Source organism: Thalassophryne amazonica, chromosome 1 (genome assembly GCF_902500255.1).
Source record: "Thalassophryne amazonica chromosome 1, fThaAma1.1, whole genome shotgun sequence".
In the NCBI taxonomy this organism is placed as follows: Eukaryota; Metazoa; Chordata; class Actinopteri; order Batrachoidiformes; family Batrachoididae; genus Thalassophryne; species Thalassophryne amazonica.
This window is the reverse complement of record NC_047103.1, coordinates 161,417,958-161,445,537: the sequence shown is the minus strand read 5'-3', so window position 1 is coordinate 161,445,537 and position 27,580 is coordinate 161,417,958. Positions and strand designations below refer to the sequence as shown.

General features: G+C 45.1%; 1 protein-coding gene across 3 annotated transcripts in view; it reads right to left on the bottom strand.

Annotated features, from left to right (window-relative positions):
- The window catches only part of LOC117517102 (fibronectin type III domain-containing protein 4-like), a 91,218-nt gene that overhangs the window by 15,331 nt on the left and 48,307 nt on the right, over positions 1–27,580 (bottom strand). For all 3 annotated transcript variants that reach the window (XM_034178042.1, XM_034178027.1, XM_034178034.1), the window contains 2 exons: positions 25,625–25,740; positions 9,888–9,989 (listed from right to left, as the gene is read on the bottom strand). In XM_034178042.1, the coding sequence (XP_034033933.1) occupies positions 9,888–9,989; positions 25,625–25,740 (218 nt within the window). The remainder of the gene's footprint in view (positions 1–9,887; positions 9,990–25,624; positions 25,741–27,580) is intronic.

The following is a 27,580-nucleotide window of genomic DNA, read 5'->3' as shown; positions in this document are numbered from 1 at the left end:
CAAATATTTGATCTTGACCTCTGACCTTTATTTTTGCTCCATCCTAACCACGATCTACCCATCCATAGGCCCAAAAAATCTGCAAAGTTTGATCAAAATCTGCTTGGTTCTGTTCTGCATCAATTAAATCTACAATACATCTAACAAACCAGCCCAGAGTCCCTCGAACATGTAGCTGAACCAAGTGGAGCCAAAAGGAGCAGTTCCACTGACAAGGAACCGATTCAGGTTTCTGTCCCTTAAAGTCCATAGGGTAACAGTAATATTAACCTCTTGACTTGTGATGAGACTAAGATCATCTCAGGGTTAAGATGCTTTTGGGAAACAAGTCCCTGATTCATGAAATGTATCTGGAACCTTTCTGAACTCCAAACAAAAAACAAACAAAAAAGGCGCGCTGTCATTAACATTGAGGACTGCACTGAGATGCTCTGATCAGGCTACACTTAAACCGCTGCACACGGACAACAGCATTAACATCGCAACATAAAACTCTTTGTATATTGTGCCTAAAACTCTTGTTATTGCGTTTGTTTTTTTGTAAAAATGCCAGAAGTGTTGTGTGGGCCGCTGAAGAGGAGGTACTGCTGGCCCACCACCACCAGAGGGCGCCCTGCCTGGAGTGCGGGCTCCAGGCACAAGAGGGCGCTGCCGCCTCACAGGAGTGACAGCTGTCACTCATCAACTATGACAGCTGTCACCAATCATCTGATCATCATCTGTATATCAGCAGGACGACATCTCCACCTCTTTGCTGAGATATCGCTCTTCTTGGAAGGTAATATCCTCAGCCGTTTGTGTTACAATATAATCTGTATATTGTGAGTGTTTGCAGGAGTACCGGTCCCTCTGTCTGGGGAAGCTGAGTGAGTGCAGGACTGCACTCTTTTCCCCTGAGGAATCACTGCGGTACTCATCAGCATATTGAGTGAGAGGTGGAGGTGGAGTTTCCACCATAAGTGTTACTGGGTGTACACACACCCACAACTAACTGTGTTTGCTCTTCGCCAGCAGTACCAGATCCGACAAACGGAGGCAGTGGCCACCTGGGAGTTCGGGACTTGGCGGCTCCAGTATTCTCCAGGTTCGGTGGCGGAGGAAATCGTGTGGTTCCGGTTCTGCTTTGGACAGACGTCCCTTATCTTCAAGCCTGCCCACACGACATTGTTTTGTAAATTGACTTTATTTCTTCCTATTGTAATCTGCTGTGTTTGTTGTGCACATTCACAACAGTAAAGTGTTATTTGACTTCTTCCATTGTCCGTTCATTTGCGCCCCCTGTTGTGTATCCGTGTTCCTACACTTTCACAACAAGAAGCTCAGATCGTTTCTTCGTTATTTTCAATGGGAGTTGCTGTGACCTGTGATCGCTTCCTGTTCATGTTGTTCGGGGGGAAAGTGAAGTTTGCGCTTTAACGTCCTGTTTATTGTCCTTTACAACACTGTTTGCCCGCTTTGTTCCAGAGTAATACATATAAGATGTCTGAAATTCGGTTTGTGTTTATTAAATTCCACGCAGGTTAAACGTAGCAGACATGGATCATTGGTAATATTTGTTTTAGCAAGTTTTCGGGGTCTCATGGATTCCAAACAAAAATATGGACCGAGCGACGGCTCGTATTTCAAAAAACTCGTATGTTGAGGTTCCACTACAATTGTCGACATTGTTTTGTTTGTACCCGGAAACAGATTTATCACGTGATGTGTTATGTCAGAGCTTAACAACAGGGTAACCTTGGCTCCACATATACCAAACAGAATCTTTTTTGTTGTTGCTGTTTGGTGTATTTGTGTGTTTGTTTTTGGTGAAAAAGCAGTCTTAGTGACACATTTAGGTTGGCAAGTTGATATCTCGTGACATTTGTTCATATCATTTTCTCACAATAGTTCCAAACAAGCACTCGGAGAGCGCAAACCTCCGCCAAGACCATAGGGTCACTGACGTCACATGGAATACCCTTTGGCAAAGAGACTTATTCCATGTCGTTTCACGCACCATCATGTTTCAGATTCAGTGGTTAAACCCTTAGATCTTCAGCAAATGTATTTATAAAGAGAAGCTGCATGAACTACACAAGTTTTTCTTTTTATTTTTTAATAACAAGTTTATTCAGTGAGGAAAAACAAATGCTAAATTATTGTGTCATAACTTAATTTTTGTTCAGCCTTTGTGACATGTCTTCATGAAGTTAGATGCAAAAATGTTCACATTGGCCCTATCCTGCAATGATAAAGAATCCTTAAAAAAAATTACTGGATCCGGATCGTGTTCCGGATCATTACCAAAATTTAATGACTTCTAAGTTAGGCCAAGATAGATGCACCCCTGGTAAAAATTTCATTGAAATCCATTGAGAATTTTTTGAGTAATCCTGCTAAAAACCAACCAACAAACAAACGGACGTGACCGAAAACATAACCTTGGCGGAGGTAATAAAAGTCAGTGGGTTCCAGCCTGCAAACTCCATACAACAATATCAATGTAAAAGTAAACATACGAGTAAACAAACATCGTACATATGTCTCTTATGGTGTTTTTGACTATGTATGACTTCCTCGTATGACCTCCAAGGACTTTTTTTTTAAGTCATTCCTACCGATCTGCTCTGTGTCAGCCTGATCCCATCAGATCTCAGAAGCTAAGCAGTGCGGGACCTGGTTAGTACTTGGATGGGAGACCTCTTTGGAACACCAGTGGCTGCGTGTGTTTCTCCAGGTAACACTGAAGTTGCGTCAGGAAGGGCATCCGGCGTAAAACCTGTGTCAAATATCAATGCGGAGCTGGTTGTATCCGCTGTGGCGACCCCAAACACAAAACGGGAGCAGCCGAATGGACAACCAAACCTACCAACCGATCACAATGTATGTTTTAGATCTTCCTTCTGAGACTCTTGTTTGTTAAGATATACAAAAAAATATGCTTTTCAGACCACATTTTCCATGACCCAGACCTTTGACCAAGCTACTTCAAAATTTAATCACCTCTATATTTATCCAAATTATATTGTAATCTCACCAAGATTAATCCATCTCGGCTTCTTGCTTGTTGAGATATTTTTTTTAAAGGTGCTTTTTGGACCTCATTTTCCTTTACCTTGATCTTGAACTTTGAACACACTACTCCAAAATCTGTTACCTCTAGATATCTATCCAAGTAATATCCCCACTAAGGTTGAAAAAAATCCGTCCAGCCATTTTTAAGTTATCTTGTCCACAGACATACATGCCAGTGAAAACAACATCCTGCTTCAATGCTTCGCCAGCACCCAAGGGTCCAGAACAAAACATGTTCAGGTTTTGCTGAAAAGAATCTCCTGGTTTCAACCGAATCTGGAAATTGTGGACAGGCTTGAAGTTTTAGTTTATTGGTTTTTCTCATTTCTAACACGTTCAAAGTGAAAATCCGCTACAGAAAACAACTCTACTATTAAAGCCACAGTATGTAGGATTTCCTGGCATTTATTAGCATAAATGGAACATAGCCGTCATATCCATCTGTTCATGCTTCATTAGTATAAATGTAATTACCAACAACAATGACTCAGTGTGTTTTCATGAGTTTAGAATGAGCCCATCATATCTACATGGCCCAGTAGAGCATGAACACTCAAGTAAAAAGAAGAGTAATCACTAGTTGCTCCCTTATACACTGCCTGCTGGTTGTTAACATTTGAGAACCCTCATTTCTGTGAAATATACAATCATACATATTATGACAATAATAATAATAATAATAATGCAATCTGCAACCTCACCACTAGGCAGCACTAAATCCTGCAAACTGTAGCTTTAAATGAACCAACTGATTTTGCTCACAAGTGCATCAGTGAGAATTTTACAGCAGATGATGTTTACTGAAATCCATCAAAAGCATCCTGCTCCCTCCTCCCACACATCAGGACCCACAGGTGGAGCCGACTCATGCAAACATTTTGTGTGAAGGCTGTTGCAAGTTACTGTGGGAAATGACAAACGGAGAGGCAGAAGTACACGAGGTAGGTTGAGGGAACGTGGGTGTAGCACAAAAAAAAAAAAAAAAAATTACAGTTAATTACAGTCCTTCTCCCTGACATCTCTGTCACTTTGGTATTTAACTCTTTAAATGCAAAGTCAAAGTAGCAGAGGAGCAAAAACACAACCCGAAGGAAGCAGGTCAGCATCCTCGCTGAGCTACACTCATCAGAGTTTCTCTCAGAGTTCAGCTTTGGTGAACTTTGATATATGAGTTTGTGCCATCAGCTGCACAATAACCACGAGGGAGCAGACAGGAGTAGGTGTGATGGAGAAACCTTCCAAGATACTTAACAGCCCCAACCACAAAATGAACCATTTTGTACATTCATATATTTTTCCTCTGTGTATATTTTTGCAGCAAAAAGAAAAGTAGCCGTAACCAACAGTAAGCCTGCAGGAGGAAACTCACACCTGCAGCAAACAGCAGTTTCCAGCTGCAGCTCACCTGGTTATGGATCAGTAAATACAGCACGCGTGTCACTGCACAACCCGCCAAACTCAATGATTCCCACCTGACAATAAATAAATAAACTCATGAATGCATAGTGTGTTATGTGAAGACGTGAGTTGAGGAGCGCGACCAGCGTCTGACTGAACCCAGCGCTAAATAACCAGAAAGCGGTTCCAAAAACAAAACAATTTTATTTTTCTCCCGTGCAATAATTGGTGTACAACATAAATGTGCATTTGTCTGGCGAGGTGAAGGACGGCGCGCTCTCCAGCGCCGAAATGGAACAAAGCTTGGCGCTTCTGGACCCAGACTCACTGCCGAACACCCCCCAGGTGGATACGACAAACTGACTCTGTGAAGGATGGAAAAGGTGAGGTAAGTCAACAGCTACAACAAATCTCCTTCAAAGGCACACACTATCAGCAACACATTCAGGTCTGAATTTAAGCTTTATGTAAATGAGCAGCTTCTCACAACAGGTGGAGGATCATCAGTCCGTACGCCACGGCAGTGAGAAGCGAGCTGCACAATTCTCATCAGTGTTCAAATATACTGCGTAACAAAATACCAAATTACTGTTAACACTTATTCAGACAATCAATCACCTCTGATGTGTGCTGACAGCATGTGTCCCTCACCCGTCCTCCTTCACAGGCACGATGTGTCAAACCCTGGCGCGGTCCTCAGCATCTCACAAACGAACGTCACAAGGTCGAGTTCCCAGCAATTCTGCTCGAATCACTCATGGCTTAAATGCAGAACGCCATCTCATTATCTGCTTCAGCTGAAAGTCTTTAAGGTTGCACGTGAGCATCATCCACAGGTGCTGCAAATCATGCTGATGAGGGTGAAGGACTCTTCTGCCAGCACCTTCTCCACAGACAAAAACCAGTTTGCATACCACCTGGAGAGCAAAGAAAAGAAAACAACACCAAAATGTCCAGCCAAACCCCCCAACACACAACATAGTGGACTGTATTCCGCCTGCCCTTCCGTGCACACATCCGTGGCGCTGCCAGATGTGGAGTTTGAAACTGGGTGTCAAGTCATTTACAAGACAAGTTTCGGTTTGTCAGAAGCAGATGCCATGGTAACGGCCAAAATAGACTAAATCTACCCACCACTCACAGGGCAATAATCTCAATTTATTCTTATAGAGTTGCAAGAATTAATTGATTACTTATTGAAGATTAAGTGTGCAAACCTGATCCTGATAGATCTCAGAGGTTAAGTTGATCACACTCACAAAAGAACGAACTTCAAAAAAATGTTACAATTGGTAAACCTGAATGAATTAAGTTGTATGAACTTACGTTTGCAAGTTAGATTTTGATCTAATTTACAAACTTAAGTTCATACAACTTAATTCATTCAGAATTTACCAATTGTAACATTTTTTTTAGTAGTTTGGGAGGTCCTGAGAATTATACTACATTGTGACTTATATAACAAAAACTCAAATTCATTGTTAACAATAATAACTATAGAGGAAGAATAAATGCATAATACTAAAATGTACATGACAACAATGCACAAAAATCCCAAATTAAAGAGCTGATAATACAGGGGATAAACGTTTGTCCTGTCTAAGAGGCATGTTTTAATAGGAGCGACTTATACTCTGGTGCAACATGTGCCCCGTTACACCACACTGAGACCTATAAAAGACCTACAAGATCATGACATTTTGTCAGATCTTACAAGTTGTGGCTGGTCTCCGTTGTGATCTGTTATTTGCGTTTACACCAAGCTTGCATTGCAACTGCATTGTGCTAGTGAAAAATATGTTAATATCCACGACCATTGATGCAACCCCATGCAGAGTCAACTGAGAGTCTATTGCAGGGGTGGGCGTTGAGGGCCGAGACACTGCAGGTTTTCCGTGTAACCAATCACCTCAGCAGGTGGGTTGCTGATGAGCTTCTGCTCACCTGCTGAAACACCTGATCTTTAATGAAATCACCTGCTGAGGCGATTGGTAGCATGGAAAACCTGCAGTGTCTCGGCCCTTTATGGCACATGATTGCCCACCCCTGGTCTATTGCGACCCACAGGATCAAGCTGAGACATGTGACAGCGATTATAAGACCCATGTATCTCTTAACTGGTCACACAACTTGTGCAAGTGTTTCAAACAGTTCAGTACACTTGCACACCTGTTGCAGACTGAGGGGGAGTGACGGAGACCCCATTGTGACCTGCCTGCAACCCCAGTGGGAGTGACGGTGAGCAGAGGCCATTTTTCAATTGCAACTCACTCAATTTCAATTTCAATTCAATTTCAATTTATTTTCATTTATATAGCGCCAAATCACAAGAGTTGCCTCAAGGTGCTTCACACAAGTAAGGTCTAACCCTACTAACCCCCAGAGCAACAGTGGTAAGGAAAAACTCCCTCTGAGGAAGAAACCTCAAGCAGACCAGACTCAAAGGGGTGACCCTCTGCTTGGGCCATGCCACAGACATAAATTACAGAACAATTCACAAAATGAATATACAGGAAATGCTGTTGGTGCACAGGACAGTCATGGACTCTGTGTAAAGGGGGTGTTATACAAAAATGGTGAGAAGCGGGATACACTGTGGGCAGGCTGCCAATCCATTGCGTGGCTGATTCATATGCAAAAACAAACAGTCACACTCTCACTCACATCTAAGGTCATTCTGGAGTCTCACCTAACCTGCATGTCTTTGGAAGTGGGAGGTAGCCGGAGCACCCGGAGGGAACCCACGCAAACACGGAAAGAACATGCAAATTCCACACAGAAAGGACCAGGTGGGAATCAATCCCATGACTTTCTTGCTGTGAGGGAACAGTGCTAACCACTAATCCACTGTTCCAGCAAGTCATACAGCTGCTATTTTTAAATGTTTGCCAACTGAGTAATCAGAGTCAGAAAGTGGTCAGGGCACTTGTTTCCACTACAGAAGGTTCCTGGTCCAAGCCCACTCTGGCCTATTCTCTATGTATTGTGGAGTTGTGTCTGGACGGTCATAGGGTGTAAAATCTGTGCTCCATCAACTTGCAGATCCATATCAGATCTGCTGTGGTGACCCTGAGAGTGAAGGGAGAGTTCTGAAAGAACTTATCATACTGTTACAGAGTCGGAAATCATACAGCAGCTATTTTTACATTTTTGACAGTTGAATAATTGCAGTCAGTGATTGTAATGTAGCACAGATTTGTAGCTCGTGTCATCTTTGCATATCAGATTTTAACTTTATAAGTGGATCAGACTTCATGAAACTGATACGGATGATAGGAAGCGTCACAAAATGCTCGTCCTGCAAATGAGAATCCGCTCAGGTCGCTGTGTCAGTCTACTGAGCTGTAATGTGGATTATAAAAGCTTTAATAGCTCCTCATAGATGAGCTGTAACGCTGCCTTTTCATTTTAGCACCTCTGAGTTGTGAAAACTCACAGATATTTCATTAAAACTGTTGTTTGTGTATGCAGATGTTCACGACGCACTGGGGCATTTTTAACGAGAAGAAGAGAGGATTTCTGGATTCTCCTTTAAATACATGAATGTAATCATTTCCAGGGAACTCTGGGGAATGGAAAGTTTAAAAAGTAATTTGTGTTTCACAAAATCCTTCTCCGCTGTTCTTGAAGCTGTAACTGGTGAGGCAGCAGACAGACGTTGCTCTGTGCACACTTTTATTAATCATGGTTTCTGACTTGTCCAAAGGAAAGAAAAAAAAAAACTGTACAGATGATTTGTATTAACAATAATTCTGATCATTAATTACGGAAGCGTATTGCATTCACTTGATAAATTTGTTTTTTGGTTTGTTTTTCGGAATAATTAGTGTTTTTCTGAGTAATTTATTTTTTGTCTGTCTTTTGGAATAATCATTTCTATTTTTCTGAGTTATTTATTTATTTATTGGTTTGTTTTTCTGAGTAATTTATTTTTAGTTTTTTTTTTTTTTACTATTTCTTGAGTCACCACGTATCCAGCCTGAATGCATTTCAAATGCATCATCCTGTATCCATGGAGCATACCGTATCTGTCCAAGTGATCCTAGAGATAAACTGCTGTCTAGCACATCTGAATGGGCTTTCCTTCTGAACAGCCGCAAAGTCCTCAGGTGCCTGCATAGAGTCGACAAACTAATGATAATACCATCTATATGACTTAAAGACAGGGCAGTCTCCAGGTGTCTTAAACCCAGATCAAAGTAAAACTTGATTAAACTGAACAATGTCATGTTTGTTACCAAATTGAGCTCTCAATGAATGAATGCGTCTTCAAATGCTCTCTAAACTCAGAAACAACAAAAAAAAAGGTCCGAAAAGCAGAAGAAAAAATATTCAGAAAATCAGGGAAAAAAAATTACTCTGAAAAACACACAAAAAATAAATTACTCTGAAAAACAGACAAAAAATAAATTACTCAGAAAAACACAAATAATTACTCTGAAAAACAAACCATAAAATAAGTTTATCAAGTGAATGCAATACGCTTCCGTAATTAATAACTTTCATAGAAGCTAATTAAACACAACCACTGATCTCTCACACACACACACACACACACACACACACACACACACACACACACACACACACACACACACACACACACACACACACACACACACACACACACACACACACGTCCTCATAACAAATGTGTGCATTGCACATAGGTTTAAGGTTTGGTTATACACAAAAAACTGACTCATTGGATTGGATTTCCATCTAATAAATGTATGTAGTTCCAACTAAATTAAATTATCTTGTATGGATGTGCTTTTATTGAGTTTGGGCTACATATATTTATTCAATGGAAGTCCTGCACATAATTGAATTGAGTTCATCCAATGAGTCATTTTTATTTATTTTTTTTTTTTTTTTTGGAGTGATAGGCTGTTGCTGAATAATGCAAAAGTAACGAGTTAGAGTTAAAAACCATGAGTAATGTGTAATATATTACTTTTAAGAGTAACAACATTAATACTGCTGAATTTTGATGATTAACCAGTCTGACTCGTTCATTCATTTCATCTCTTTCTTTGGCATTCTTGTTTTATGACATCACAGAGGTTTAATGGGGAAAAGTCAGAATTGTGTGTGGGAGAAGTATTTGCAGAGTGAGTGCTCTTCTACTCACTTATTAACACATCAACACACACCTGATGAGCACACTGACCACTCACATTCACCTATCAATCACCAATCCATGTATCAACAGAGGCCACTCCCCTTTAATCCAACCACAGCACACAAAGTTATCTCTCATACATCTTCACTAAAGCAGAATGGACTTTGTTCTTTCAGGAATAAATCAGATCACAACATGAAAATTTGATTCCAATTCCAAACCACAGAATAACCAAGTATCAAAGTGGGAACTGTGTCCTCTGCACATCATGTCATGTTTTGTAAAGGATCTTGTTGTGGAGTCTGCAAACCTGGACGCTGTAGTGTGTGTCCTCATCCAGGTCCCACAGCACGCACCAGTGGCTGGTCGTGTTCACCTCTCGGATGGAGCGCTGCATCAGGCCGTCCTGTCTCTGCGCGCACACACACACACACACACACACACACACACACACACACAGTGAAGAAGATTTAAATCACACTCTTAATTCTGTTGACGTTTGCATTTAATAGCAAGCATAATATCCTGTAAGGGGTGTGGTGTTTCTGGCTCTAGGACACTTTGGCAGGAGCCATGAGCACATTCTGATTTAAAAGGGAGAATTTATTTTAGGAATTAATGGATCTGACAGAACGGCCAGAACTGATACGATGATTTCAGACATATGCTGCGATGCTCATTCAGCTATTTCACCTCAGGAGTTCAACTCAACAGCTTTCAGGTCCCCCCGGAACAAATGAAGACATCTGAGCAAACTCCAAAACACTCCGACGGCCAGTCCAGCAATAAGACTTTATGGGTTTTATTTTTTAAAGGTGCCAAAGAAAACCATTTCTTTGTAAATTTTTTTTTTTTTAAGTTTTATTTTTAAATGCATATTTCTCAAGAACAATTTTTACCAAAATCATAAACCACTATGTGCACACTGGTGCTGTTCCCAAGTCTGACATCCAGCCAGTGGTGATAAAGTCAACTTTAAAAGGAGACAAAAGATTTCTAGTGCGTAAATGGATCAAGTGCAGAGTGCTAAAAGCAGGAGAAAGTCAATAAAATGAAGGCTGCCGGGACACCAAGGCCCTTAAAGTCGTCTCAATAAGAGACTCAAAGTGGTGTGGTGTGGCAAAGCAGCACTGAGCACATGTACATGGAACTGCTGGGCATTTGTAGAAAAAACTGTGAGGCAACTTATTTTGAAGGTGTCACATGACTACTTTTTTTATATCTGCCTTTTAAAATTAAAAATTGTGTTTCATGTTAAAAATCCTCAAAGTCTTGCAAGCCTCTGCCTGTGCTTTAAGCAGGATTTCAGCTCATTATAGATTTCTTTGATGTATGTCACAGACGTCCATATTTGATTTACGCTTTGAACTTTGAGACACCCTCGAAGCTAGACTGACCTATGAAAATGGTTATGCAACGTGCTTTAAAGGGGTCACATGACAGGAAAACTCACATATAATGGATTCAGGTGGACCAGTAAATTTTGTCCGTTATAACCCAAATCCATTATATGTATAAAACGGACAAAACCCGTTATATTTATGTAGCAGATTAGTTACAGTCCGGAGGCGCTGAATGATCTACGGGGAATCCTGAATCAGGACCTACTGTTGTGTGGGCCACCCGAAGAGGAGGTACTGCTGGCTCACCACCAGAGGACGCCCTGCCTGTTGTCGGGTTTCAGGTACCAGAGGGCGTAGTGGCCTCACAGGAGCCCCGGGAGCCCGGAGCTGACAGCTGTCAGACATCACTCATCATCACCACATTCCATAAAAGCCTGGAAGAGACACCACAACTCTGCCGAGTTATCAGCTTACCCGACAGGTAAACCTACTCAGCCGCTTTGTGCCGTTCGCACATTTATTGCTACTGACCTTTGCAGTCGTAACCTTTGGTATACTCACAGCTTGGAGCTGGGTTTGTGGAAGTTGGAGGGAGTTGGCGTTTCCACTCCTCACTTTCCTTATCTCTAAGTATACTGTTGGTACTGCACGTTTTCAGTGTTCCTGTTTTATGGGAGTGGTGGATTTTTCCCTCAGGAGAGGAACTGAACTTTTTCCTGACTGTTTGCTGGGTGTACACACACACCCACCGTAACCTGTTTGTTTTCCCTGCCAGCAGTACCGGATCTGACAGCTGGGAGCAGTGGCCACCTGGGGGACTCGGGATTTGGTGGCTCCGGTGTATTGCAGGTCTCCGTTGGCGGTGGAATCTTGTGGGTCGCGGCTCTTCTCTGTATAGGTGTCTCCTATCCTCGGGCCTGCCCACACGTCACCTTTTTTTTTTTGTGGAACTTTGATTGACAGACTAAAGCAGTATTTTGACCTGTAGTGCACATTTGCAATATTAAATTGTATTTATTGGCATCTCTATTGTCCGTTCATTTACGCCCCCTGTGTGGGTCTGTGTCTTACACTTTCCCCAACACCTACCTCATTTAATTACCGGATCAAAAATTCCTCTGAAAAAAATAAATGCCTGTCTTAAATAAGCGACAGGCATAATGTCCATTAAAAAGGTTACATTTGGTCGAGTCTAAGTCCGCTGTGCACAGAGTGGCACATTAAAATCCTAAACCCTGATTTATGCTTCTGCAGCTCTGTAACTGCATGCCATGCACTGACATCAAATACTCAGTAGCACGATAGTTTTAAAGTTTTCCATCACGTCTTTATGCAATTTTTGCAGATTATGCATTATCTGGATTTTCTAGAGAATTTGTCCCTCAATGAGCTTTTCTTTATGCAATTTTTGTGGATTATGCTTTATCTGGATTTTTTAGAGAATTTGTCCCTCAAAGAGCTTTTCTTTCTACTACTTCCAAATCAAAGGTAAGGTTCCTCTATGAATTGCAGGTGTAATCAGCTGCACACTGCAAAAACCTTTAAAATATGGTGGGAGAGGAAGGAGTGAATACGTAAAAATGATCACAGCCTTTCACAGTGGCCGATGTAGCAGGTGCTGTCAGACTGTGGGTCCCCTCGGTTTGAAAAAAATAATCTGTGAGTGTCAATGCTGAACTTTCATACCTCTGTTAGTGGGCACATCTAGTAACCAGTTGGCTGTACCAGCAAGGGGCTTTTAATGAAAATGCTTTGTGGCCCGACAGGATGTTGTTTTATCCAATTTTTGCAAAACTCCGTGATGCAAAATCCATTATATATATGGTGTTTATTACATGGAAAACCATACAAAAGCATTGGGACTTTTGCTTTTGTCCGGTGCGTCCAAATATCCAGTTTATACGATGACGGTTTAGGCGAGTTTTACTGTATTGTGTTTCATGTGAAAAATCCTCAAAGTCTTGCAAGTCTTCATCTGTGCATGTAGAAACTACTGTGCTTGAAACAGCTTTAAATGGGGTGTAGTATGTGTGTTCCTCAAGCACGGGAAGGGCTGCACTGGTAGGACTTTTTGATGTCAGACACTTCCTCAACCAGTAGTTGGTGCTTTGACCCTCTGGTATTGTTTTCAATGCCCTTCTGAGCTGTGCTCATGTGTTGACTTATGTACCTACTCAGCTTGGTTTCTATGATGCCTGAGAGGAGCTTCCATATTGTGGAGAGGCAAGCAATTGTCCGGTAGTTACAGGGTATCGTACAGGGGTCTTTCGTGATTAGGACAGTTCTGCCCTGTGTTAGCCAGTTTGTGTGACTACCTGCCAGTAGTAGCCCAACCATTTGTGCTGCCAGGCTCTCATGGAGCATGGTTAGCATCTTCAGCCAACAAGGCGGATCATGGTCCTGGTGCTGTCTAGCTCTTCATTCTAGAGACTCATTGTTGGATGTCCTTGTTGGTCCTTGTTCTGGGAGGTGGCTGTGGTATGCTCTTGGGTCCACCAGCCACTTAGCATTGGTGTGATGCATCTTTCTCCCAGATGTTCTTCCAGTATTGCTCAGTTTCAGGTCTGGGCGGGTCTGTCCTTGCACTGCTGTTTTCACATTGCAGCTGGAACTACACCCTATGGCTCATTGGAGAAGAGGCCATTTATTCTCTTGGCCTTTGCTTCTCTGCTGGATCCCTTCAGCCTTGTAACTAGTATCCAGGACCTGTCTCTTATGATGTCCTTCTGTACCTCTGTTAGATGCTTAATGTCCTTCCTGGCTTTTCTGCATTCTTCATCTTATACCCAATTGTTTCTAGGTTTACAGTGACATATACAAACTCAGTGGTTTCTGTAATGCTGGTAGTGGGGATGGTGAGTCGAGATGTGTTCAGATCTGCAAGCGTCTCATCTGATGGGACTTTGTCAGTGAGGTGAGGGAGTCATACTCTTCTCTTAGTTGTGTTGCTTCTTTGAGTCTTACCACAATAGGTGGGAACCACAGCAGGTGTATCACTCAGTTCCTTAGCACTGCTCTCTTCTCTCAGGGTCTGCTTATTAGGTCCACACTGCTCAGTGCGCTTTCCATTGCATGGCAGCCTCTGGATCTCCAGTTTCGATTGTATCTTTTTTCTTTTGATACTGGAGCACTGAGCTCCCTTATATACATAAAACCAGTCACTTCGGGAAAATCAGATGAGGAGTGTCACTTGCATTGTGGGGGAGCATCAACTACAACATTTTGGCTTTGTGGCGTGTTTCTGGCTGCATGATCCAGTATATATGTGTGTGTTTCTACCATTATTATAACTTTGATTTGCTGTCATAATGTTGTGTGGGCCGCCAGAAGAGGAGGTACTGCTGGCCCACCACCACCACATGGCGCCCTGCATGGAGTGCAGGCTTCAGGCACGAGAGGGCGCTGCCGCCACGGACACAGCCGGGGGTGACAGCTGTCCCTCACCATCTCATGACAGCTGTCACCCATCAACACTTCATCATGCTACTCCATAAAACCCGGACGTCATCTCCACCTCGTTGCCGAGATATCTTCGACCTGTGAAGGTAATACTCTCAGCCGTTGTTGTGCTAAAACACAGAATTCTCTGAGTTGTTGCAGGAGTTCCTGAGGAGCCTACTGTTAACGGGATGCTAAGTTTGGGGAAACGTGACAAGTGACGCACGTCAGACTAAGTAGCCCTCAGTCTCTTACTGTGTTAGAGGTGGAGGTGGAATCTCCACCTTTGTTGTTACTGGGTGTACACACACCCACATCTTATTGTCTCTGCTCCTCGCCAGCAGTACCAGATCCGACACTCGGAGACGGTGGCCACCTGGGGACTCAGAACTTGGCGGCTCCACTATTCTCCGGGTTCGGTGGCAGAGGAGATTGTGTGGTTCGGTTCTTCTCAGGACAGACGTCTTCTATCCTCGAGCCTACCTACATGTCACCTTTGTGATTGACTGTTTGCAAAATCTTATATTCCTCTGTATTGTGGTTGTGCTCATTCACGACAGTAAAGTGTTCATATTCGACTCTTTCATTGTCCGTTCATTTACGCCCCCTGTTGTGGGTCCGTGTCACTACACTTTCCCAACAGGATATCTCGGCCAACGTCATGGATCCCGAGGGGCATCACCCATCTGTTGAACAGCCAATGGAAGAGCAGGGTGCGCAGGCGTCTGCAGGAGGTGTGATTGGTGAGTTGCAGCAAATCCTCACCGCCTTTACCGCTCGGTTGGATCTGATGACCGAGCAAAACGTCATCCTTAATCGCAGGATGGAGGCTCTCACCGCACAGGTGGAAGCGCGCGCTCAGGGTGCTGCTGCGGCTCCTCCTCCTGCCGACCCGGTGCAGGATATAAATGTTCCACTGGTCATTCAACGAACCCCCCCACCGTCCCCTGAAGCATACATAAGTCCCCCAGAGCCGTACAGAGGTTGTGTGGAGACATGCACGGACTTTCTTATGCAGTGTTCGCTCGTCTTTGCACAACGTCCCGTAATGTACGCGTCTGACGCCAGTAAGGTGGCTTATGTAATTAACTTTCTTCGTGGTGAGGCACGCACTTGGGCTACAGCGCTTTGGGAGCAAAATTCATGGCTCCTTACCACTTATACTGGGTTTGTGAGGGAGTTCAGAACAGTTTTTGATCACCCTAACAGAGGAGAGACTGCTTCAACAGTGCTGCTGTCAATGAGACAGGGGCGCCGGAGCGCAGCCGAATATGCAGTCGACTTCCGCATCGCGGCTGCGAGGTCCGGCTGGAATAACGTTGCGCTCCGCGCCGCCTTCGTAAACGGACTGTCATCGGTCCTGAAGGAGCACCTGGTAGCGAAGGAAGAACCGCGAGATTTAGATGGGCTTATTGATCTCGTTATACGGTTGGACAATCGGTTGGAGGAACGCCGTCGGGAGCGAAACGAAGGACGTGGCCGGGTACGCGCCGTCCCTCTCCCTTCCGGTTCCGAAAGGGTTCCGCCCTCCCCACACTCCACAGCCGCAGCGCTCCGTGTGGCAACAGCTCCCCCTGCTGACGTTGCTATGGTAACGCACAGGGCCAAAATGAGAACAGATGACAGAATGAGGAGGCTGGTCCGCGGGGAGTGTTTTCTCTGCAGCTCAAAAGAGCACATACAGAAAAACTGCCCCAAACGGCCAAAACGACAACACTCGCCCTTAGAGACTGGGCTAAGGGGGGGTCATAACATTCACGTGGGACACACACATATTGCCACACGACTCCCAGTTACAATCCTGAGCGGGGATTTAACCCTTCAAGCCCCAGCACTGGTGGACACGGGGTCGGAAGGGAATCTGCTAGACAGCAGATGGGCTAGGGAGGTAGGGCTCCCTCTGGTGGTGCTCCCTTCGCCATTGCAGGTGCGGGCACTAGATGGCACCCTTCTCCCTTTAATCACGCACAAGACACAACCAGTAACTCTGGTGGTGTCTGGAAATCATCGGGAGGAGATCGAGTTTTTTGTGACTCCTTCTACCTCCCACGTGATTTTGGGCTTCCTGTGGATGCTGAAGCACAATCCCCGGATTGATTGGCTGTCTGGGGTGGTGGTTCAGTGGAGCGAAACCTGCCATCGGGTGTGTTTAGGATCCTCGGTTCCTCCCGGTTTACATGCTAAGGAGGAGGTCAAAGTCCCTCCCAATCTGACAGCGGTGCCGGTTGAGTACCACAAACTTGCTGATGTCTTCAGCAAGGATCTGGCACTCACCCTTCCCCCGCACCGTCCGTACGATTGTGCCATTGATTTGATTCCAGACATGGAGTTTCCGTCCAGCAGGCTGTACAACCTCTCACGACCTGAGCGCGAATCAATGGAGACCTACATCCGGGACTCATTAGCTGCTGGGCTGATCCGGAATTCCACCTCCCCGATGGGTGCAGGTTTCTTTTTTGTGGGCATGAAAGATGGCGGACTCCGTCCATGCATTGATTACAGGGGGCTGAATGAGATTACGGTTCGCAACCGATACCCGTTGCCATTGTTAGATTCCGTGTTCACCCCCCTGCATGGAGCCAAAATATTTACAAAGTTGGATCTTAGGAATGCGTATCACCTGGTTCGGGTCCGGAAGGGAGACGAATGGAAGACGGCATTTAACACCCCGTTAGGTCACTTCGAGTACCTGGTCATGCCGTTCGGCCTCACTAACGCCCCCGCGACATTCCAAGCTTTGGTAAATGACGTCTTGCGGGACTTCCTGCACCGATTCGTCTTCGTATATCTGGACGATATACTCATCTTTTCTCCGGACCCTGAGACTCATGTCCAGCATGTACGTCAGGTCCTGCAGCGGTTGTTGGAGAACCGGCTGTTTGTGAAGGGCGAGAAGTGCGAGTTCCACCGCGCTTCTTTGTCCTTCCTGGGGTTTATCATCTCCTCCAACTCCGTCGCCCCTGATCCGGCCAAGGTTGCGGCGGTGAGAGATTGGCCCCAACCAACAAGCCGTAGGAAGCTGCAACAGTTCCTCGGCTTTGCAAATTTCTACAGGAGGTTCATTAAGGGCTACAGTCAGGTAGTTAGCCCCCTGACAGCCCTGACCTCTCCAAAAGTCCCCTTCACCTGGTCAGATCGGTGCGAAGCTGCGTTCAAGGAGTTGAAATGACGGTTCTCGACTGCACCAATTCTGGTGCAGCCCGACCCTAGCCGCCAGTTTGTGGTTGAAATGGACGCCTCTGACTCAGGGATAGGAGCCGTGCTATCCCAGAGCGGAGAGACCGATAAGGTTCTTCACCCGTGTGCCTACTTTTCTCGCAGGTTGACCCCAGCCAAACGGAACTATGACGTCAGCAATCGAGAACTCCTTGCGGTGAAAGAGGTTCTTGAGGAGTGGAGACACCTGTTGGAAAGAGCGTCTGTGCCGTTCACGGTTTTCACCGACCATCGGAACCTGGAGTATATCAGGACCGCCAAGCGGCTGAACCCCAGGCAAGCCCCCTGGTCACTGTTCTTCAGGCGTTTTGACTTCCAGATCATCTACCATCCCGGGACCAAGAACCAGAGATCAGATGCCTTGTCCCGGGTACACGAAGACGAAGTCAAAACTGTGCTGTCGGATCCACCGGAGCCCATCATTCCGGAGTCCACTGCCATGGCCACCCTCACCTGGGACGTGGAGAAGACCGTCCGGGAGGCCCTGACACAGAGCCCGGACCCGGGGATAGGTCCGAAGGACAAGTTGTACGTCCCACCAGAGGCCAGGGCTGCGGTCCTAGACTTCTGTCACGGTTCCAAACTCTCCTGTCATCCAGGGGTGCGAAGGACCGTGGCGGTTGTCCAGCAGCGCTTCTGGTGGGCGTCTATGGAGGCCAACGTCTGGGAGTACATCCAGGCCTGCACCACCTGTGCCAGGGGCAAGGCAGACCACAGGAGGTCCCAAGGACTTTTCCAGCCACTTCCTGTGCCTCATTGCCCCTGGTCCCACATCAGCCTGGATTTCGTCACGGGCCTCCCACCGTCCCAGGGCAACACCACCATCCTCACGATAGTGGACCGATTCTCCAAGGCGGCCCACTTCGTGGCCCTCCCGAAGCTCCCAACGGCCCAGGAGACAGCGGACCTCCTGGTCCACCACGTCGTCCGTCTGCATGGGATACCAACTGACGTAGTCTCGGATCGTGGTCCCCAGTTTTCCTCTCAAGTCTGGAGGAGTTTCTGCAGGGAACTGGGGGTCACCATGAGCCTCTCCTCCGGGTATCACCCACAGACGAACGGACAGGCAGAATGGGCCAACTAAGAGTTTTAACAGACCCTCAGCTGTGTGACATCCGCGCACCCGACAGCCTGGAGTGACCATCTGGCCTGGATCGAGTATGCACATAACAGCCAGGTGTCTTCTGCCACCGGCCTCTCCCCATTTGAGGTGTGTCTGGGGTACCAGCCCCCGTTGTTTCCCGTGGTGGAGGGAGAGGTCGGTGTGCCCTCGGTCCGGGCCCACCTGCGGAGGTGCCGTCGGGTGTGGCGCACCGCCCGTTCTGCCTTGTTGAAGGCCTGGACGAGGGCTAAGGCCCATGCAGACCGCCGGCGGTCCCCGGCCCCTGCATACCAGGCCGGGCAGGAGGTGTGGTTATCGACGAGGGACATCCCCCTCCAAGTGGACTCCCCTAAGTTGATGGACAGGTTCATCGGACCCTTCAAAATCCTCAAGATCCTCAGCCCTGCCGCAGTGAAGCTCCAACTCCCAGCTTCACTGCGGATCCATCCTGTTTTCCACGTGTCCAGATTGAAACAACACCACACCTCACCCCTCTGTGCTCCTGGTCTGGCGCCGCCTCCTGCCCGGATCATTGACAGGGAGCCGGCCTGGACAGTACGCCGGCTCCTGGACGTCCATCGAATGGGCCGGGGGTTCCAGTATTTGGTGGACTGGGAGGGGTATGGACCTGAAGAACGCTCCTGGGTGAAGAGGAGCTTCATCCTGGATCCGGCCCTCCTGGCCGATTTCTACCGCCGACACCCCGATAAACCTGGTCGGGTGCCAGGAGGCACCCGTTGAGGGGAGGGTCCTGTTGTGTGGGCCGCCAGAAGAGGAGGTACTGCTGGCCCACCACCACCACATGGCGCCCTGCCTGGAGTGCGGGCTTCAGGCACGAGAGGGCGCTGCCGCCACGGACACAGCCGGGGGTGACAGCTGTCACTCATCATCTCATGACAGCTGTCACCCATCAACACTTCATCATGCTACTCCATAAAACCCGGACGTCATCTCCACCTCATTGCCGAGATATCTTCGACCTGTGAAGGTAATACTCTCAGCCGTTGTTGTGCTAAAACACAGAATTCTCTGAGTTGTTGCAGGAGTTCCTGAGGAGCCTACTGTTAATGGGACGCTAAGTTTGGGGAAACGTGACAAGTGACGCACGTCAGACTAAGTAGCCCTCAGTCTCTTACTGTGTTAGAGGTGGAGGTGGAATCTCCACCTTTGTTGTTACTGGGTGTACACACACCCACATCTTATTGTCTCTGCTCCTCGCCAGCAGTACCAGATCCAACACTCGGAGACGGTGGCCACCTGGGGACTCGGAACTTGGCGGCTCCAGTATTCTCCGGGTTCGGTGGCGGAGGAGATCGTGTGGTTCCGGTTCTTCTCAGGACAGACATCTTCTATCCTCGAGCCTACCCACACTTCACCTTTGTGATTGACTGTTTGCATAATCTTATATTCCTCTGTATTGTGGTTGTGCTCATTCACGACAGTAAAGTGTTCATATTCCACTCTTTCATTGTCCGTTCATTTACGCCCCCTGTTGTGGGTCCGTGTCACTACACTTTCCCAACACATAAAGCAATAAAAAAATATGTGAAAGCCTAAAAGGAATCATCACCTTCTATCTGAATTGTGTCTGTTCACCATTCACCCACATGAAGAGAATCGATTCAACTGTTTTTGTGGTACGTGTTGATGTATAAATCAGAATAACGGTTTCTGGAGGTTGTAATGTGCATATCACACATCATTAAGTGGATTAACGTGTTGGTGGAAGCACTGTTACATAACGCTCTGAGCAGTCTGAACTGTGGGATCTGGAACTTCAGACGAGTGAAACAGCTCATCGACTGAGCTGCAGTTTAGCTCGTCCTGTTTCTCCTCCACAAACAGACACCTCGGCTTGTTAGAGGAAGTGTTATGTGTCGGACGCAGCCCGGAGAACCGACCAGCGTTTGAAGGACCCAGTATGAAATAAGCAGAGCATGGTACAAAGGATAACTAAATTTAATTACATAACAGTGATGTGTAAAAATATAACCAATGAGTGCGCGGACTGGCGAGGTGGTAAACGGTGCGCTCCCAGCAGCACTAACGGTCCGGAGCCAGAAGCTGTTCGGACCCAAGGACCCCGCCGACACCCCCCAGGTGGCCGCGACAAACCGAGTCTGTGAAAGAAGAAATCATCATGTGAGTCCACACTCCACACACAGAGAGACCGCTCAAAGGTGTACATAAACAGCAAACACTTCCTGGCTTAATTGCTAATCAGCTTCCCACCCTGCAGGCATGGAACACCCTGTTCACAAACTCCAACTGCAGTGGAAGCTGATTAAACGACTAACATAACAGCTCAATACAATAAGGTGTGAGGGACACCACATTTACTGACTGTATAAATGTTAGTCACAAAACCTAACGTACCTCAGGAAGTGTGCTGACGAGCGTGAGACCTCACCCCCTCCTCTTTCACAGACCATGCATCAAACCTGGACGTTCTCTGCATCCACTGATGATGAGATGGCTCTCGAGAGGACGATCTCACCCGTCTGGTCACAAGGTCGAGTCTCTGGCAAATACACACTGTGTACTCCAGACTTAAATGCCACCATGTTCCAATCCGTGTAGATGCACCACAGCTGTGAGTCCTGACGAGCCGCACCTGATCAGCCTCAGGTGATCATGATGAGGTCCTGGTAACTCAGCCACACAGCCACTCAGTCCCAAATGCGCACCACCTGGAAGGAAAACCAAAAGACAGAAACAGAAGACAAACAAAAGCCAGCCAGGCACGCCAGCCACAACAGGAAGTTCCTGGATGTGAAATAAGTTCCTGCAGCAGCTGGTGAGGGAAACCAGATGAAGGCTGACATAAGACCAGCACAGCTTGGATTTTATTGCCTGAGGCATGTTTGATGTTTAAAATGACATTCAATATATTTTATGTGGATGTTATATAAATAGGAATGTGTGTTGGAACATGACTAAACAAAACTGAGCAATCCTAAAATCTGGCAATTGGACAAATAATATTTTTGCTAATTTTTTTTTTTTTTTTGCCAAGATCATGAACATTTTCACAAATCCAGAATATATATGGATCTGCTTCAAATTTCACCTGTTATGGGTAAAATGTGACAAACAGGTTTCAACAATTTCACTTTATGAAAATAATTGAAAGAATAAAACATCTCCCATTTCAGAGTATAAAGAAAGCAAAAAGACCCAGGATCTCATGTCCAAATTCAGACCAATAACTAAGTTTAACTGGTTACTTGTCTTGCAAACCTGACCTTGACATCACGGACAATGCTGAGATCTTGGCAGAATCAAGGATACCCTGACTGTAGCACTTGAGAAGCTGAGTGAGGAATTATCCTGGATCAAGACAAAGATGCAGTGCTCGTATTCACAAGCATCCTAAAGTAGGTCTTAGTGATGTCATTCTAAGAAATGTCTAAGAATTCAAGGAAGACTTTCTTAGAATGACATCACTAAGACCTACTTTTAGCTTTAGGATGCTTTGTGAATACGAGCACTGCATCTTTGTCTTGATCCAGGATAATTCCTCACTCAGCTTCTCAAGTGCTACAGTCAGGGTATCCTTGATTCTGCCAAGATCTCAGCATTGTCCGTTGCCTTAAGAGAGCTCCTAAGGTGTGCAAAACTGTTAAGGGGAGGGAGGAGGACTTTTAAGAAGCCTGAGAGTGTCTTAAACAGACAAGACTGTGGAAAGGAGAGACATTCTCCGTATGTTAAATGGCTGTGATTCAGTAACACGTTACCGGCTTGATGGTGCAAGAATAATGTTTGTGGTTGGCCTCATCAGGAATGTGCTTACTTTTCCCACCCAGCGTAGTAACGTAATAACACCCAAGATGAAGGTCATCACAGCATTGCGATACCTGGCTAAGGAAAAATGTAAATTGCATGCAAATTCTATAAAATGCATACAAATATTAATATCAATGTAAGAGATGTCAGCAGCCAGAGCTTACTCACCGATCTCACTTTGGATTGCAACACGTACCAGCACTTCTCACACTTCTCGTTTGTGTGCAATCATGAGCATGGAGCATTTCCAACCTTTATAAAACTTTGTAAAAACCTTGTAACTGTTAGAATGGCCTAAGCAGTGGGTCACCCCTTTGAGTCTGGTGTGCTTGAGGTTTCTTCCTCAATATCATCAGAGGGAGTTTTTCCTTACCACTGTCGCCTGTGTGCTTGCTCTAGAGGTTGATAATGTTAGACATTACTTGTGTGAAGCAATATATAAAGTATTTGGCGCTATATAAATATAATAAATTGAAATTGAATTGAAGAGTAACCACAACAATAAGCTAATCAATATAATAATCAGCATGTGAATGAGGTGCATTCAAACCTTTTGAAGCTGTGTAACAATTAATTTAATTTTGCTGAGTTTTATCATCATGACATTTAATTCTTTTCACGATGACACATTTCTTAATACAGATCAGGTTATATGATCAGTTGAATCAATCCCGCCTCCTCACAAAGATGGAAGTTTCTGTCCACTCCTTGCTCAGAGTTTCTCTCAGACACCTCCTGGATCACTCTTAAGCTAACATTCCTTGCTAGGAATCTTTAGGTTAAGTTGGGAGGACTCTGAGATGCTTTGTGAATATGGGCCCAGGTTTTTAATGAGTTCCTGAGTTCCAGTGTATCTGTATGAGGTGAAAATGTTGAACATGCAAGTTATTCACTTATCTTGCCTGAGACATTCATGTCTCTGGGTCCTCAGCCTTTGAGACTGAGAGATACCTGGGAAGAGCTTAGGTTGCTGATATATGCAGGACAAAAAGTCCAAGTCTTTAGAGTCTGAGTGGTTCCTGTCTTACTGCATGGTTGTGAGACTTGGGGCCTAACCACTGAACCTGAAATGACAACTGGAAGTTTTTGGTACTAGGTATCTGTGGAGATTCCTTGTGTCACTGTGGAAAGACTTGATGTCACAGAAGAGATTAGGCTCAGATGAGGAGTACGCCCATGATTCACCTGTTTGCAGCAGACAGCTGGTTACTTTAGAGAGTTGGGGATGGACCAGTTGGCTGCTTGGATGGTTTGCATGCTGGACTCAAGGAAGTTCCATCATTTGGTGGATATGGCACTGCATGGTAACAGCACACGCTCCTATACATGACCTGATGTTTGTTTTGATTAACTTGATGATGACACCAAGTTTCACCTGAAAACCTTTGGACAAATTGATTGCAAAGTTCCTCCTCTTCCCAATACTGTGCAGTTTGATGATATCATTTGCGGGGCTTGTGTCATACGATGTGTGCAAAAAACAGACACTATAACACACCGGTAATATAACCTTAGCACAACTGAGGTGCTTCCTGAAAACCTTCTGGTTATATTATGCCAAGTATGACAATATTATAGGCTCCATGGAAATGCAAGGGATTACCAAAGTATATCTTAGGTCAAGATGGAAAAAAGACAATTTTGAACATATTGAAAATTCAGTCATGGTTGAAACAAGACCACAGTACAATGACAGAAGGTCCTGATTCATCACAGACATCCTCCTGGAATATCTAACATTTTCCAATGTTTCAAACCATGACCTTCTAGGATACATATCCATGAAAGTGAGAATGGGGCTTTACATCTTAACTTGTGAAAAATCTGAATTCAATAATTTTCAGTGGTGACAGAACTGAAAATATCAACCACTACCGTAAATCTCAAAGACTTTCCTTTAAAATGACAAATTTAAATTTAGATTATCATAAAAATTTAAACACTTGTTCCAAATCGCACAGTCTACAACTACCGAGAATCCCACTGAAGTCAAAATGTGCAACACTTTGAATGATTCTGCCCACAAGCGGTAAGGCCACAGTCATCTCAGGGTTGGGAAAAAGACAAAGATTACACCTCCTCTGTGCCCTCACAGCACCTTCAGTATTAATATTTAACAACAGTTTTTACATAAGTGATCTTTGAAGTTATACTATTGTGTGTTTTTCTACAAAAACCACAAAAGCTGGATGCTTGTGAGTCAGACTTGACTTTAAAAAGCAGTTTGGCATCGTCGACGAGAACGTTCTCCGGTGAGACGAGCGTGGGCCAAATTCATTTCCATTAATGGAGACACCTCCCACTCAGAGCTCAGCAAACGTCTGAGTCTGCATTTGCCAAATGGTGGGAGGTAAAGGCGGCTTAAGATGAGCCGAGCTGAGTTAGGGTTTCAGTAAAAATGAGACAATATGAACCGCAGTGATATATTACAAGAAACAAAATGCCAAATGTCTGAAACAAGGCTTCCAGTACTACATTAATTAATGCTGCTTAATCAATTTTGGCAAATGTGGCCAATTGATATTTTGCTTACCAGGTATTTGGAAACTTGTAGGGTGAATTTGGCGAGACCTTTTTTTTTTAAATCAAGAAATTATTATTCTTTTAAAAGGTTCCAGCAGCCAAAGACGACATTAATGAGCTTTTCAAATGGTTAAATGTTTATAAGCATCTCCAAACGTCTATGCTATCATGAAAAATGCTGACTATCTACTAGAAAAAAAGAATGACACTGCATATTGAAACCCTGCAGTGGGTGTGTGTGTGTGTGGGGGGGGGGGGGGGGGGGAGTCATCCACTCCTCAAGAGATAAAGAGCATCACAAAAAAAAAAAACTATATAATTCAATATTGAAAAATCAGGTCCTGGCCCTAGGCATGGCAGCAGTCCATGTTGCCTATGCATTTAATTTATAATTTATATGCCTTCAATTTCTAACCCTGCAATAATTAATTGGCCATCTACCAAATGCGGGCGCAGTGGAACAGTGGGTTAGCTCAGACTCAGTTTGATGTGATGGACTGCATAAATGAGACTTCCAGCAGGCAGGATTAAATCAAATTAAAATAAAATCAATCACTGAGCTCCTTTAGTCACACTTTGGTGCGCACACACACACACACACACACACACACACACACCTATAGAGTGATAGCACAGTACCTGCTGTGAGATGGAATATCCAATCACAATGTCTCCCTGAGGGATGTTCCAGGTCACCATGGCTGAGTGCGCCCTCAGCTGGGTCACCGACACGTTTACGGGAGCTGCTGGCACAGCTGTACAACACACACAAACAGCCTGACAGCTCAGAAAATAAAAAAATGTTTCATATGACATCAAAAAAATGACTTGTATACAAATATTTGTTAATTATTATTTAAAATCACCACTTTCCAAAAATCTGGAAACATCCAGCCTGGTCTCATTTTTTTTTTCGTGCCTTCGTCACAAAAGTGCCCGCTTTTTGTGCCGTGGTCTCTTTACTTTGCTATTTAAAATCTTCCCCTTCTCCTAAATCTAACCATAACCATAGAGAAAGTGTGTACCCTTCCCAAACGTTAACCATGAGCTCCCCCTTTCACCCCACATTTTGTGCCCCCGTCAAAAAGAATTCATGCCCCCATTACCAAAAATACCCAATTTTCATACCCCTGTCACGAACACATATTAATGTACCTTTCGTAACCCAGTCCTACAAACTGCGGTGAGACTGGGTTGACATCATGATAGGAATTGCAGTGTAGGGTTAGGGCTCAAACCCCAACCCTAATGTGCATGAGAAGTTGTGAAAGAGCTCCAGATTATCTTTGAATACATCAGTCCAATAGTGTGCTCTTTGTACTTTGCCCATTCACACAACTGAAGAAGTGACATGAAGCTTAGAACTTCCGGGTGACTGCTCACTTTGCCCTGTCATGTTCCGTCAGCAGAAGCATGCCAGTAAAATGTGATCCCGCCTGATGACAGCACCATCAGGTGAGGTTTGGATGCAACTGCATCAGATTCATATATTAGTCTGAAGCCACTCTTGAACAAAGGCAGTTTATAAGACTGTTCTATATAACAATCTACTGTTGGCAGCAGTTTATTTTTTATTTTTTGGAGACTACTGTAGCAGATGGCTGGAGAATCTTCTTGCGTCTTTTGGGGAGGGGAGGTTTCCTTCTGTCTCGAGAGACAACGGGGTATGCGCCGGAGGATTAGTCTATGGTTGAGTTACAGCGCCTGCTGTGACTGTGTAGCCCAATTCTCGAGAGGCCATCTCTATTATAAATTCTACTGGTGTAGAACGTGTTTCAGTGCTCCTCTGTCTGTGCTCTCTTCTTTCTTCCAGCTGGTACTCTCTTCTTTTTCACTCACATAGATGCTTGCATTGACCTCAAGCCTCTATCTACTGCGGTTTGCAGCTACAGCTTCCCACCCAGCCGGGTTGATGTTATCTGTTTTTAGGTCTTGTTTGCAAACATCTTTGTAATGGAGGACAGTCTGCAGCCAGTGAAAAGCTCGCCATACAGCATGTCCTTGAACATTCTGAGTGTAGCTGATATGACCAAGCCATCACAAACACCTTTGGGTGAGCAAGGTGAATGGACTTGGTATGGTATTCTTGCCTTAACAGGACTTTCTTGTTTGAGACATGGTCTTACCAGGTAATGCCCAAAGTTCTAAAGTTCTTCTGCATAGGTGGAAGACACTGAGTCTGCGTGCGTTGCAGACATGCAGGGTCCTTGCTTTGCTAGCATAGATCAGTGTGCTGAGCACACAGGCTTGGTACACCATCTCAGTGTTGGAGGTCAGTAAATGGTTTTCCCCAACCCTCTACATAAGGTGGACCATTGCTGTTGCTGTCTTGCCATCAGTGAATTCAATGCAACGCCAAGGGAGAAGTTAGTGCAGGTGGCGGAGCCAAGATTGGTGAAGACCTCAACCACCTCAAGGTTGTAGTCGCCAGTGGAGATGTTGGGGATACTGCTGATATCTTGACTCATGATTTTGGTCTTTTTGAGGAAAATAGTGAGACCAAACTCTCTACATGCATGTCCAAAATGGCTGATGAGTCACTGTAGAGCGTGCACAGTGTGTGTAGTCAGGGCGTCGTCATCTGCAAATAGCGTC